This window comes from Mirounga angustirostris, unplaced genomic scaffold, assembly GCF_029215605.1.
Source record: "Mirounga angustirostris isolate CCGP_5_RB_7025 unplaced genomic scaffold, mMirAng1.0.hap1 SCAF_17, whole genome shotgun sequence".
In the NCBI taxonomy this organism is placed as follows: domain Eukaryota; kingdom Metazoa; phylum Chordata; class Mammalia; order Carnivora; family Phocidae; genus Mirounga; species Mirounga angustirostris.
The window spans coordinates 54,848,780-54,862,128 of NW_026991725.1; the positions used below are offsets into that span (position 1 = coordinate 54,848,780).

The window sequence follows — 13,349 nt, forward strand, 5'->3', positions numbered from 1 at the left end:
GGACCATGACCTGAGCCGAAGGCAGATGCTTAACGACTGAGCCACCCAGGCGCCCCGTGGATTTTAATGCTTTGTAAGAAATTGTTCAGTAGATGCCATAAAGTTCTTTCTCCTATAAGTAGAATCAAGTATCACAAGGACATAAAACAGGATACTTACCAGGCTGGGTTTGATGCCTACACTTTCAGTTGCTTCAAATGCCAACAAGAGATTCCTTTTCTAGGTTAAAAGGACAGAGACTGGAATTATCAACTAAGAACACAGAGCTTTTGAAAAAAATAAAAATAAATATAAAAATATATAGTTTTTGCCAGGAAAGAACACCAAATGCCACTCCCATATAGATATTTATATCTTATAAAACACTTAAATTTTTTTTTTTTAAAGATTTTATTTATTTATTCATGAGAGACAGAGAGAGAGGCAGAGGGAGAAGCAGGCTCCCAAGGAGCAGGGAGCCCGATGCGGGACTCGATCCCAGGACCCTGGGATCATGACCTGAGCCGAAGGCAGACGCTTAACCATCTGAGCCACCCAGGCGCCCCCCTTGATGACTTTTTTTTTAAAGATTTTTTATTTATTTATTCATGAGAGACAGAGAGAGAGAGAGAGGCAGAGGGAGAAGCAGGCTCCCAAGGAGCAGGGAGCCCGATGTGGGACTCGATCATGGGATCATGACCTGAGCCGAAGGCAGACGCTTAACCATCTGAGCCACCCAGGCACCCAAAACACTTAAAATTTTAAGTCAAATATGCTAAACAGGGTTTCAGTCCAAGGAAGAAAATGACTGACAGGTTAAATAATTAAAATGACGTTACCGATTGATTCCGGACTATCAAAGATAAATATTTGTTAGCTCAGTTATTTTTTACTTTGCCACGATTTATGACATACACATTCTGTTGTGTATCAAGAGTTGTTTAATCACAGTGCTATATATACCATTTCCCCCTAGAATTCTAAAGGCACTGTTCCACATTTAGCCCGAATTTGCAGCTTCTTCTTGAGACGCTTTCTGGCTCCTCTGATGTTTCCTCACCTGGATGAACTTAAGGATCACTTAATCCTGCCTCCTCCCCTCCATAGTTCATTTGAGAGTCATTAGGATAACATCAAAATTTAGTTAGATTGGTATATTAAGTTTAATCAAGAAAGTCATGTTCCTGTAAGTAATATTCGCGTTTTATGTTCCCCAGTAGAATTTCACGATTTTATGCATTTGGATTTTACGCATTTGGATTTGATAAATAATGTTATCCCTTTTTCCATTTCCGCATGGCCTCCACCCTCTGTCCTTGGGTGCACATTTGCTTCCTGAAGCTGGGTGGGCCCCGCCCTGAGACTGAAGCAAACTCTCTGCCCTAGGTACTAGGTCACAGAAAAAGAGAAAGACGAGGCTGTGCACGTTTTCTCCCAGGCTGTGGTCGGGGCCTGGGAAAGCTGTTGATCTGTGGTCATCTTGCCCAAGCCACCAGCCCTCTTCCTCCAAATTAAGGGAAATTTATGGGCATGAAGTGGAAACCTTGTGCTTGTTTCCATAACACTGCTCTCTGTTCTGCTGAGACAGGAGCTCTAAGTTGGCTCCTGACTTCCTTTAATTGAGCCCAAACCTGCGGCAGACATCTCCTATCTTGTGCTTATTTTAAAGTCCCTTTTGATTAGTTTTGAGGGGGAATGGGGGACTGTCAGCCAGTTTTTCGGCTACCATTATTCCAGAAGTCATGGCATTTGATATGCAATGCCAGCTTGTTTTCTAAAATGCTACACCTGGGGCACCTGGCTGGCTTAGTTGGTGGAGCACACGACTCAATCTCAGGGTCGTGAGTTCAAGCCCCATACTGGGCATGGAGCGTACTTAAAAAAAAATAAATAGAAGGCTGCACCAATTTTCAATTCCAGCAATAGTGTGTAAGGGTCCATTTTCTCACACTTTTACCTGCATAGACTATTATGACCAAGCACTGTTGCCTAATTCTTTCATTGCAACGGTGTCAGGCCCCCGTGAGGCCAGGGGGTGGGGGGTGGAGAAAGCTGCCACTTACAGGGAGCAGGGGGGAGTGTGCCCAGGGCGGAACCGAGAGGTTCCCAGAGCCCTTCCAGCCCCAGGATAGCATTAGCCCCTGGTAGAGATCTTGGTGTTGGCCTCAGTAGCAGCGCATCTCACCTAAAACTGACAGCAGAAAGCATCCCACGTCCAGAAAATTTCTCCTCTCACGTTAAAATTTTGTTTCAGACACTGACACGAAAACACTCCATTCTATCACCTGAATCTGAGTAGCCTATGTGGAAGTTTCATGGGCTGACAGATAAATATGCTTTCTGTTGAAAAAAATGCCCAAACCTTCCACTGACTGTAACTCATGTCTCTTTCACCCTTCGAAGACGTCCTTGTTAGTTTTATCAGAAATTCCCTATTTAATACTGATGTCCAACCGACTTGGTTTCATTACATCCATCTGGGTAGATGGAACAGCTCATGATTTCTGAACTTCCCGGGCTATCATTAATCTCACAGACCCGCAGTCTTCCACAGTCTGACTTGGGTGCTCCCTGAAAACAGCATCCTAGATTAGAGGGAAGACATTCAACCCTACGTGTAGAGACCACGGGCCCCTGTACCACAAGGACAACGGGAAGTGAGTAAATGGTGGTGTCTGGGTGTTGCATGTTTCCAAATGTGTAGCCAGTGACCAGGGCAGCTGGGCTGTGAGGTGTGTGGAAACCATGGAGACCCATGGCAAGACACCACACTTTCATAAGGAAGCAGCGCTCATGATTCAAAGTGTGAAAGCAAACACTTTTAGGTTCGTTATTTTCCAACAGATCCAGAGTGATCTGAGGACGAAGAGCCTAGGTGTGTTTTGCATGAGAGCAGACAAACATTTCACACCTTCAGGAAGATTCCTGTTTTAGATAGGGTATGCATAAGTGCGGAGACTTCTATTTATGATAGTTTTAGTGAGGTCCTCCTCCGATGATTCTGAATTGTTTTATGCCCACTCTTGACTCAATTATCTTCATAATATCACATGGAAAAGACAGAGGCTGCAAAGTGAAGAGAAGGGACACGGAGGTCACTGCTAGAGGTGGGCTCTGTCTGCGAGGGGCTTGATGCACAGGCTGTGGGTACCCCACATGGCCCCAGCTTGTCTCCTCCTTTCTGGCTGCTCCACTCTGGTTCCCTTTGCTGGGTCACTCTCTCCCTAGACGACAAGCATTGGAGTCAAGGTTCCTTAGCCTTCTCTCTATGCCTCTGTGATATTGTGATTTATAGCAAGAAATATACATTTGGTCTTTGTCCACAGTTCCTGGCACAGGGCTCCTAAAACCCTTATCATTTCCCATATAAGAGCTATAGGGGCATCCTTTATTACGATCTTTGGTTTTTGTCCTCAGTTCCAGAAATGGCTTCAGAACAACAAAGTTGGAATAGATGTCTTCTGTTACTCGTAACAAACCTCTCTCTCTCTTTTTTTTTTTAAAGATTGCAACATCTCTCTCTTTTTTTTTAAAGACTTTATTTATTTATTTGAGAGAGAGAGAAGGAGAGACAGTGAGAGAGTACAAGTGGGAAGGAGAGGGAGAAGCAGGCTCCCTACTAAGCAGGGAGCCCGATGCGGGGCTCGATCCCAGGACTCTGGGATCATGACCTGAGCCGAAGGCAGACGCTCAACCAACTGAGCCCCCCAGGCGCCCCAACAAACCTCTTTCAACCGCACCTGAGTTTATGTTAAAGAGGTGTTTTTCAAAAAACCCCAGATAACCTAAGGATGCGGGCTGGCTGCTAGGGGAACCAGCCATGTGATTAGAAGGTTGGAACTTTCAGGCCCATATCCCCTGACCCCAACCTCGGGGAGGGGAGACAGACTGGAGACTGAATTCAATCACCAATAGCCAATGGTTTAATCAATCGTGCCTATGTAAGGAAGCCTCCATTAAGCTCAAAAGGATGGGGTTCAGAAAATGTGTGTTGGGAGGGTGGTGCACCCCAAGGTCCAAGGGGACAGAAGCTCTTTCGCTCGGGACCCTTTTGGACCTCACCCTAGGGGTCTCCTCATCTGGCTGGTCATTAGTGTCCTTCAATATCCTTTGTAATAAACTGGTAACCTAGTAAGTACTGTTTTCCTGAGTTCTGTGAGCCACTCTAGCAAATTAATTAAACCTAAGGAAGGGGCCATGGGAACCTCCGGTTTAGTCGGTCAGTCAGAAGCAAGGTGACAACTACATGGTCACCGGGGTCTGAAGTGAAGGGCACGGTCTTGTGGGACCGAGCCCTTAACCTGTGGGACCTGATGCTCATTCCAGGCGGACAGTGTCAGAACTGAGTCACACTTGAGAATACCCAGCTGGTATTGCAGAACTGCCCGGTATGGGCAAAACCCGCCATCTGTTTATAGAAGTATCAGAAGTGAAATGCTGGGAGCAGAGTGGATACAGACGAGTTTCTCTTCAGAGCTTCCCTTAGGACCTGGGACCGAGGTGATCTCCACTCTCGTGGCTTTAAATACCATCTATACCCGCCCTGTTGGAGGCAGTAGCTACAACTGACACATGGCTATTTAAATCAAAAGTAATTAAGATTAATAATTCAATTTTCCAATCATTGAAAGCCACATTCATTAACGGTCCAATGGACTAGTGGCTACCATGTTGGATAGCGCAAATGTAGAACTAGAACTTTTCCATCATTTTGATTCACTTAGGCAGCCCTTACCTACTCCCTGATGACTCCCGAATCTGCCTTCCAGCTCTGAACTCCCCTCTGAATTCCACATTTATTATCCAACCACCTGCCTGACATTGCATGCTGCATACTTTAGGAACATCTCCCACTTAACATGATTAAGAACAGAACAGCTTTTCTGGTTTTGTTTTCCAAATGTTTAATGCTCCTGTCCAGCCTGCTTCACGGACTACCAACGCACAAATTTTCCGATTTTTATATGTTCTGTGATGGTTAATTCTATGTATCGACGTGGCTAGGTCACGGTACCAAATGTTTGGCCAAACATTATTCCAGATGTTTCTGTGAAGGTATTTTTAAGATGAGATTAACATTTAAATCGGCAGACTCTGGGTAAAGCACATCACCCATCATAGCATTAGGCCTTAATAGAAAAAGCCTGATCTCCCTCGAAGAAGAGGGAATTCTGCCAGCAAACTGCCTTCAGATCCAAACCGTGGCATTCAACTTTCTTGCGCACACACACACACCCTATTACTTCTGTTTCTTTGGAGAACCCTGACTAACACTGCAGAAAATTAAATCACTCCGTTCAGTTATTATCACCATCAGTGCCATGACCATGCACTGGGCTTTATAATCAAAACAGAACTTTCCAGCATTTCTATTCCTTCCCCATCTTGGAAAATGACCTGTCAGGCTAGACATGCCTCTCCCTCCTTCCTCGTGTCCTCCCCCACAACCAACCAGTTACTAAGTCCAGCGGATTCTACATCTAAGACCTATTCTGAATCTATCTCCATCTTTCTATCCACGATGCTACGGCCCCCGCCACAGCTAATGGCTGGAGTCAGGGACGCTAAGCCCTCACGTTGATGACTGCAGGGGCCTCCCATCTGGTAGCGCCTCACCCATTCTTGTTCCTTTTCCAGTTCTTTTTCTCACATAACAGCGAGAAAGATCTTTCAGAAACACGAATCGTGTGTCTCCACCATTTAGAATCCTTCAATGACTTCCCACTGAGTTTAGAGCAAGAGGCAGATTTCTTTCCAGAGCCCTCTGTGGAAGGCCTGCAGGGTCTGGCCCCGTCTGGCCCCCAGGACCATCACAGGCCACTCATCCCCGCTCACTGCACTCTGGCCAGTGGGCCCTCCTCCACGTTCCCCGACCACACCCAGGTGTTTTCTTGGTCAGGCTGCTCCCTTGCTCTGGAAAGCTCCCCCTAGCTCTTTGTATTACTGGCTCCTGGTTCATTCTGAAGAGTATCGCCTCTCAGAGAAGCCTTCTCAGCCTTCCTGATCTAAATTAGGAAACCTGTTCACTCCCATAGCATGAGGTTTCTCTCATAGCTCTTCTGCAATTTATTTATTTATAACATTACCTGTTACAGGTTTACTCACTTATGGACCTGTCTCTCTACTTTAGAGGGCAAAGAACAGGTCTACTTTGTTCACTGTTGTCTTTATTACTCTGCACGATGCTTGGCAAGTAATACTTGTGGAGAGAATGAGCGCAGGGCCCCGAACAGCATTTTCCAAAGTACGCTCTGTGGAATATGATTTTGTAGGATGTTCTAGGTCAGGGTTTGGCAAACTATAGCCCTCAGACCAAATTGGGCCCACAGCCTCTTTGTGTAAATAAAGTTTTTTTGGAACATACATGCCCATCCGTTTTGTCTCGGGCCACTTGGGCACTATCATGGTAGATGAGTAGCTGTGACAGAGACCTGTGGACCCACAAAGTCCACTATTTGGCCCTTAACAGGAAAATTTGCCAACTCTTGTAGGTAATTGTATTAAAAAATTCTGTGGATCTGATATATGTAGGGTTAAACAGAGTCACACAAGGTTTCTTTCATGTTTCTTTCATGTTCCTGAAGTCTTTACTGTGCTAATGAGCACTGTGAATCTCTAAGAATGTGACATAATATATAGTTTCCCAAGCTTATCTGAGCAGCGAGATCCTTTTCTTGGTGCTTCTGGTTCTTTTAGAAAAGACTGAAAATGCTGGCCAAGGTCTTAAAGCCACGACGGTAAAATTTCATCAAGGCTTTCTCTCAAAAAATGGGTGACAGTCACAGTAAACTGGTCTTCACTCCATTTTTCCAGGCCACCAGGGCAACTGAGAAGTATTTACCGAGGGTGAGATCCTACAGCCTTGTCATACACTCAGTAGCTATGTCTGCCTGGTACCAATATCCTGATTTCCACTAGGAGTCTATAAACACCACCCCATCTGGATGTACAGTATTATAGGAATTCCCCTTGCATGTTCTAGAGGATAACCAGGGGTGACTGGGCAGGTGACTTACTTTCTCCTGACTGTTCAGCTCCTGATATGGGATGTGGGCAGGCAGGTAGGTATGAAGGAGAGCACAAAAGGCCAAGCCATCACTCCAGCTGCTGCTGAAATTGGTGATATCAATGTTCTGTAGGGGGGGAAAAGCAGCATTAATCTCCAAACTGTGCAAGGGCAGAGAATACGAACGAGACAATGGGAAGATGGGTATCCACCTCTGGGTTTGCAGGAAGGCCGGATGAGAAACCACCCAAGACTGCCGGGAGTCCATTTAATTTTGGTACCAGCAATGGCCCGGTGTCACCCAAATCCACTCACAGAATCGCATGAAAAAAAGCCTTAAGGGCTCCCAACCCTGGGGAATTTCTGCCTACGTGGTGGTACGTGAAAAGCTCCGAGACATCTTATTCTCAAATCCACCCACTCAATTAGCTTTCTTTTAGCTTTCTTTCTTTTTTAAAGATTTATTTGTTTGAGAGAGAGAGAATGAGAGAGAGAGCACATGAGAGGGGGGAGGGTCAGAGGGAGAAGCAGACTCCCCGCCGAGCAGGGAGCCTGATGCGGGACTCGATTCCGGGACTCCAGGACCATGACCTGAGCCGAAGGCAGTCGCTTAACCGACTGAGCCACCCAGGCGCTCTCAATTAGCTTTCTATGTCCCAGCATTTCCCAGATTTATCTGGTCAAGGAGGAATCCTCATCATGATCGTCATGACGTATGACCCCAATTAACAACAGGAAGACCAAGACAAACCAAGATCTTAAAAACCTAGATGGCCTCTAGCGATGAGGTAGGTCAAATGGCTCGTTTTATAGGAAAGACATGGAGGAGGTGGTGTCCACACGTCACACACGGTGTACCTGGATGACGGACACTCCGGCAGGCCAAGTCCCCACCCTGTGGCCCTTTCTAGCAAACCTCTTCTGTTTTCTAGCCAGAGTCCAGGGTGACCCAGGTGGACCCTAGAACGTCCCCCCCAAAGCGCTGCCTTTCAGAAATGTCGGATTCTCCAGCCTGCTTTGCAATTACGTCTACCTGGGGGAAGGATCTCTGGCTGAGAGCAACACACAACCATAATAATGCCTTTTCATTCTGGTTTTCATGACTCAAGCACAACCAGATTTTAAGAGCTGCTAAGCATCCGTGTTACATAAAAGTCTGAGAATGCCCCGTCTCCGTTTTCGGGCTGAATGTGCACGAGCTGGGCCTCCTGGTAAGCTGATCATTTGCATTCTTGGCTTCAAAAAGTCTCCCTGGAGACTCTGGAGCTACCTGATGGGGCCTGGATGCTGCTTCAGAAATGGGACACACTGTAATTTTGTATTTTCTCAAGAGGTCTGCATGTTAAAAAAGAAGAGGAAAGACACAGGCGGGGGCCATGCCCTGTCCAGTTCACTTGAAGTCTCAGGCACTAGAACAGGATGCTCATCGGCTCATCGGGCCCTGGGAAGTGGGCGCAAGGAGCGGGGCTGGGCCAGCCTTCGGAAAACCAGTGCTTGTCGACACAGAGTCCCCTTTCTTTGGCATGTAGAGGTCGTCTGAGACCCTGTCTCCCAACCCATCTGTCACGGTACCTGTGACCTGGCAGAAGGAAAGCCGGACTTTCTTTCCAGGGACCGCTTGCTGATGGTTATTGTTCATGCTCAGCACTAGGGCATCTGTGAAAACGGGACAAGCACGCACCACACCTGGCAGTGTTCGCTCCGAAAGGCAACGTCGATGTACAGCTCATTTCATCGTCAAAGGAAACTGAGGCCGGAAGCAGTGGTGTTTCCGTCAGAAAGGCCACATTTTAAATAGAAAGCCAAACATTCAATGAATGACCAGGATGTAAGTCCCTGAAATATGAGTGCCGGGACATATCAAGCTCCAAAAATGGGGGCAGTGAGGGTGGTAAAATTCACTGAGTGTCTACAATGTGCCTGGTGCTGGGCAGTTCCTTATTTAATTCTCAGAATGACAATACATCGTAAGTAGCGCTGTACCCATTTCACAGATGAGGAAGCCAAAGCAGGAAGAAATATCACAGAGGCCAGAGTTAGGGGCAAAGTGCAGTTCTGTCCGACAGCAAAGCACATCATGTTTGCTGTCCTTCCTTTCTTTTTTTTTTCTTTCTTTTCTTTCTTCCTCCTCCTCTGCCTTCCTTCACAAATTTACTTCACGCCTAAAGTTTTTAAGTTTTGAGAAATCTTTCATTTCCTAAAACGTGGGAACATTTTACCCACTTATCTCCTGTACCTTTTTTTTTAATGATACAAAATGCCATTTTCCTTCATTTGCACGATCTTCAGAAGCATTCTGAGAGGCCAGACAGACCCAAAGGGGTGACGAGGCCATCAGTCTCACAAAACCAAGAAAGTGCCCAGTATTTCAGCTAACTGAGTGTCACCTAGGAGCAGTTTTGGAGTTAAGGATTTTATTTATTTATTTGAGACTGAGAGCGAGAGAGCACAGAGGGAGAGGAAGAGGGAGAAGCAGGTTTGCCGCTGAGCAGAGATCCCGACGTGGGGCTCGATCCCAGGACACTGAAATCATGACCTGAGCTGAAGGCAGATGCTTAACTGACCGAGCCACCCAGGCGTCCCCACAGGAGCAGCTTCTGATCTATAAGTATAAATGAGCAACAGGTTGAGACTATAAAATCTGGTTGAAAAAAATCAGTCTAAACGACTCACAACGTCAGGAGAGTTCAGACAGCCCGGAAGCTTCTAGACAGACGGCAGCTCGCGGGCCTTTCCAGAAAACGTGAAGCACACTGTAAAGCAGACCCTGGCACTTCAGCAGCAAGACCACACCAACACTACACAAGAAATAGGAGCAGTGCCCTATCTTAAAAAAAAAAAAGGGGAATTATGGAAATTCCAAATCTAGGCAGGTTATCAAATCCAACATCCAGGTCAGGAAATGCTTCTTTCATGTAACCCACAGCCACCATGTTTAAGACTTGGAGTTCTTCTGACACTGGAAGAGATGGATGACAACCAGCTGTGATCTGCAGCATTATACTCATTCCAAGAACATGTAGCTATTGAGTAAAAACTTTACCCTTCTTAGGATAAAGTGGAACATCTCAATTCTAGTTCCCTGAATGTCATTTGAAATCCTAATTCCATTGGAACGACAAGAGTATCAACAACACCCAAGTCAACACAGCTGGTTGAACAACTGAAAACATGCGTACGTTTATGATACCTCAAGTAAGAGGATGCAAAGGACTATACACATCTCAGTGGTAGCTTTGTAGCGATGGTTAATACAAAAGCAGTTCATTTCTGCTCATTGAGGTATCTTTTTGGGAGCTGTATGATATAACTTAGTGCATGAGGAGTTAGCTGATGTGGGGTGCCACACTTTGAGGCAGGGTGTGTGGGTCCCAGCGAAATGGGCTAAGACACAGTATGGTTGTGGCCACCTGTGAGGGAGGACAAGGTAGCCACGGCAGAAAGGGGCTCATGTGGACTGGACCAATGCACTGGGTAACAGGCAGAAAGACAACAGTTTCTTGGGCATGGCTAGCTGGCCAATCCTAGGAACCCCAGGAAAAAAGCGAGGACTAATTCCAGGTCCTACCCCTAAAATGTGGGTGAAAACTTTTATTTTTGGTTAGGGATGATCAGGATTGGCTTGGCCTTGCATGGGGGGAGGTGGCTCTTGCTGAGCTTGTGGGTTATAGTCCTCAATGTGCACAGATGAACCTCTAACTTAGGACAAAAACAGAGGCTAATAATACAAACACCCCCAAGGGGTGTTAGTTAATATCTTCCTTCTCCCAATTATCATTCAGCTGAATTCTTAGGGGGTTCATCAAAAGAATAAGAGGAAAAACAGAAAATGATCAACAAGGCCTTCTACAAGGCATATCGTCAGTTATTTTCCTTGTTATTTACTCCTGAATAAAATCGAGTAGGATAATTGTTATCTTTAACTGGAAGTTAGTAATGGGCCAGGAGCAGACAGGATTCTGGGGGTGCTAGCAATGCTGTGTTTCTAGACCTGGATGTTAACTGCATGGGTACCTTCGTGTTGTGAAATTTCATGGAATGGTACACTGGCATGTTCTATCTCAGTAAGAAAGGGAGGGAGGGCGGGAAGAAGGAAAACAGAAAAGAAAGATGGGACTGATCCTCTTAAGGGACTGCACTGTGGCTGTTAAAAAAGAGAGCGAACTTTTTGGATTTTATGTCCTATAAGAGTTACCGAGGGGAAAAAGAGCAAAAAAGAAACTTCTTGCTGATTATTTCCCCAAGGGAAATGGTAATTACTCGTTGCAAATTATCTTTAACTTTCTCTGGGATATAAATACGTTAGAGATATTTCTGAGTGGAAAAGAAATCTGGGGAAAGGAAGTCTCACATATACACATATATGGTACATGGTATCAGATATATATATATATGGTAACATTCCAAGCACCTCCAAAACAGGTTAAGTTTCTATAGAAGAAAATTTTGTAAGATACGGAATTTTGTCTTCAGTGCAGCAAAAGTCATTTGAGAAAAGTGAATACGCTGAAGAGTATTTACATGAGAAGCTAAGCTAACTTCAGCGACTATCCAAGAATATTCCCTCGAGTGGCTGAGACTGTAGACAAATAAAGCTCTACAGGGGTGAATGTGGAGGTAGCACTCGTAAATAACATGGGGGGACAAAAGCAAAGCAAAACCCAGCAATCTACAGCACTTGCTTCTAGAAGGTTCATTCCATTTGCCTTTTGTTGCCTGGAAACACCAGGGCTTGGTGAAAACATCAAGGGCTGGAGAGAGAAGCTGCAGAGTGCACGCTGAAATGGGTCCCGTGCTCAATTCCGCGGAGGCTGCAGCTGGATTCTATAGTTGTCTGACCTCAATCCCACCACTTCATCTTTTCTGAGGCTCTCTAGCTTCCTCCATTAGATTTCTGTGAATGGGTTGACTCTGTGTACACTAAACTCAAAAGTCTAAAAAAAAGTTAAAAAGAGAGAAACCCCAAAGCTTCCGGGAAGAAGTCAGGAGACTGATAAGAAAATGTAGTCTGTTGGTCTAGGAAGACGGTAGAGTAGAATCCTCAGTGGACACACCAAGGCTGCAGACTACACCCAGAGCACCTCCCTCTGAAAATGACCCAAAAACCAACAGAACAGCTCTTCCCCAGCTAAAGATGGAAAGAAAAGCCACATGGAGAAGGGCAGGAGGGGCAGAGACATGGTCAGGAACCAACCCTCCAGTGCAGGGACCTACAAGTGGGGGGCATGTCACAGGCATGGAGATCCTCTCTGAGGAGTGAGGGGATCAAGGGCCACATCAGGTAGCCCCCCACCACCCTGGTAAGATGAACTCCCATAATGTCTGGCTTTAAACAGCAGTGGGACTTAAATCTGGGAGAGCCCAAGGGCTACAGGAAACTGAGACTTAATGAGGAACTCAAAGATAAAATTAAAAAAAAACAAACAAACCTGGAAACAAGTGAAAATGGAAACGAAATGGTTCAAAATTTTGGGGATGTGGCAAAAGCAGTTGTAATAGGGCAGTGTATAGCAATACGGGTCTACTCCAAGAAACAAGAAAAATTTCACATGAACAATCTAACCTTACGTCGAATTAGAAACTAGAAAAAGGAGAACAAACAAAGCCCAAAGTTGGTAGAAGGAAAGAAATAATAAAGATTAGAGAGGAAATAAATAAAATGGAGACATAGAAAAATAGAAAAGATCAATGAACTAAGAGCTAGTTCTTTGAAAAGATAAAACAAAATTGGTAAATCTTTAACGAGATGCATCAAGAAAAGAGAGGAATAAAATCAGAAATGAAAGAGAAATTACAACCAACCCCACAAAAACAAAGAATTAAAAAAAACTACTATGAAAAATTATATGCCAACAAAGGAGAAACAGATAAATTCCTAGAAACATACAATCTTCCAAAACTGAGTCAGAAAGAAATAGAAAGTCTGAACAGACTAATTATGAGTAATGAAACTGAATCAGTAATTAAAAAAAAAAAAAAAAAAACAACCAACTACCAACAAACAGAAGTCCAGGACAGGATGGCTTCACAGGTAAGTTCTTTGAGAGAGAGAGACACAGTGAGAGAGGGAATACAAGCAGGGGGAATGGGGGAGGGAGAAGCAGGCTTCCCGCGGAACAGGGAGCCCGATGCGGGGCTCGATCCCAGGACCTTGGGATCATGACCTGAGCCGAAGGCAGACGTTTAACGACTGAGCCACCCAGGTGCCCCAGTTCACAGGTAAGTTCTATGAACCATTTATTTTTATTTTTTTTAAAGATTTATTTATTTATTTGAGAGAGAGAGAGAGAGACCGTCAATGCCCACGAATTGGGGATGGGGCAGCGGGAGAGAGAGAGAATCTCAAGCAGACTATGGCTGAGCA

The 13,349-nt window shown here is 45.2% G+C and overlaps 1 protein-coding gene across 8 annotated transcripts in view; it reads right to left on the reverse strand.

The window, feature by feature from the left end:
* SPECC1 (sperm antigen with calponin homology and coiled-coil domains 1) overlaps positions 1 to 13,349 on the reverse strand; it is a 276,684-nt gene that overhangs the window by 13,921 nt on the left and 249,414 nt on the right. For 5 of the 8 annotated variants that reach the window (XR_010408729.1, XM_064583451.1, XM_064583453.1 and 2 more), the window contains 2 exons: positions 6,996 to 7,112; positions 160 to 219 (listed from right to left, as the gene is read on the reverse strand). Coding sequence is in view for 6 of the 8 variants with exons in the window: in XM_064583451.1 (XP_064439521.1) it covers positions 160 to 219; positions 6,996 to 7,112 (177 nt within the window). In the remaining 2 variants the exon portion in view is untranslated. Of the gene's footprint in view, positions 1 to 159; positions 220 to 6,990; positions 7,113 to 8,557; positions 8,733 to 13,349 lie in introns of those variants that run through there. The other 3 variants (XM_064583452.1, XM_064583462.1, XR_010408730.1) reach the window with 2 other exon arrangements.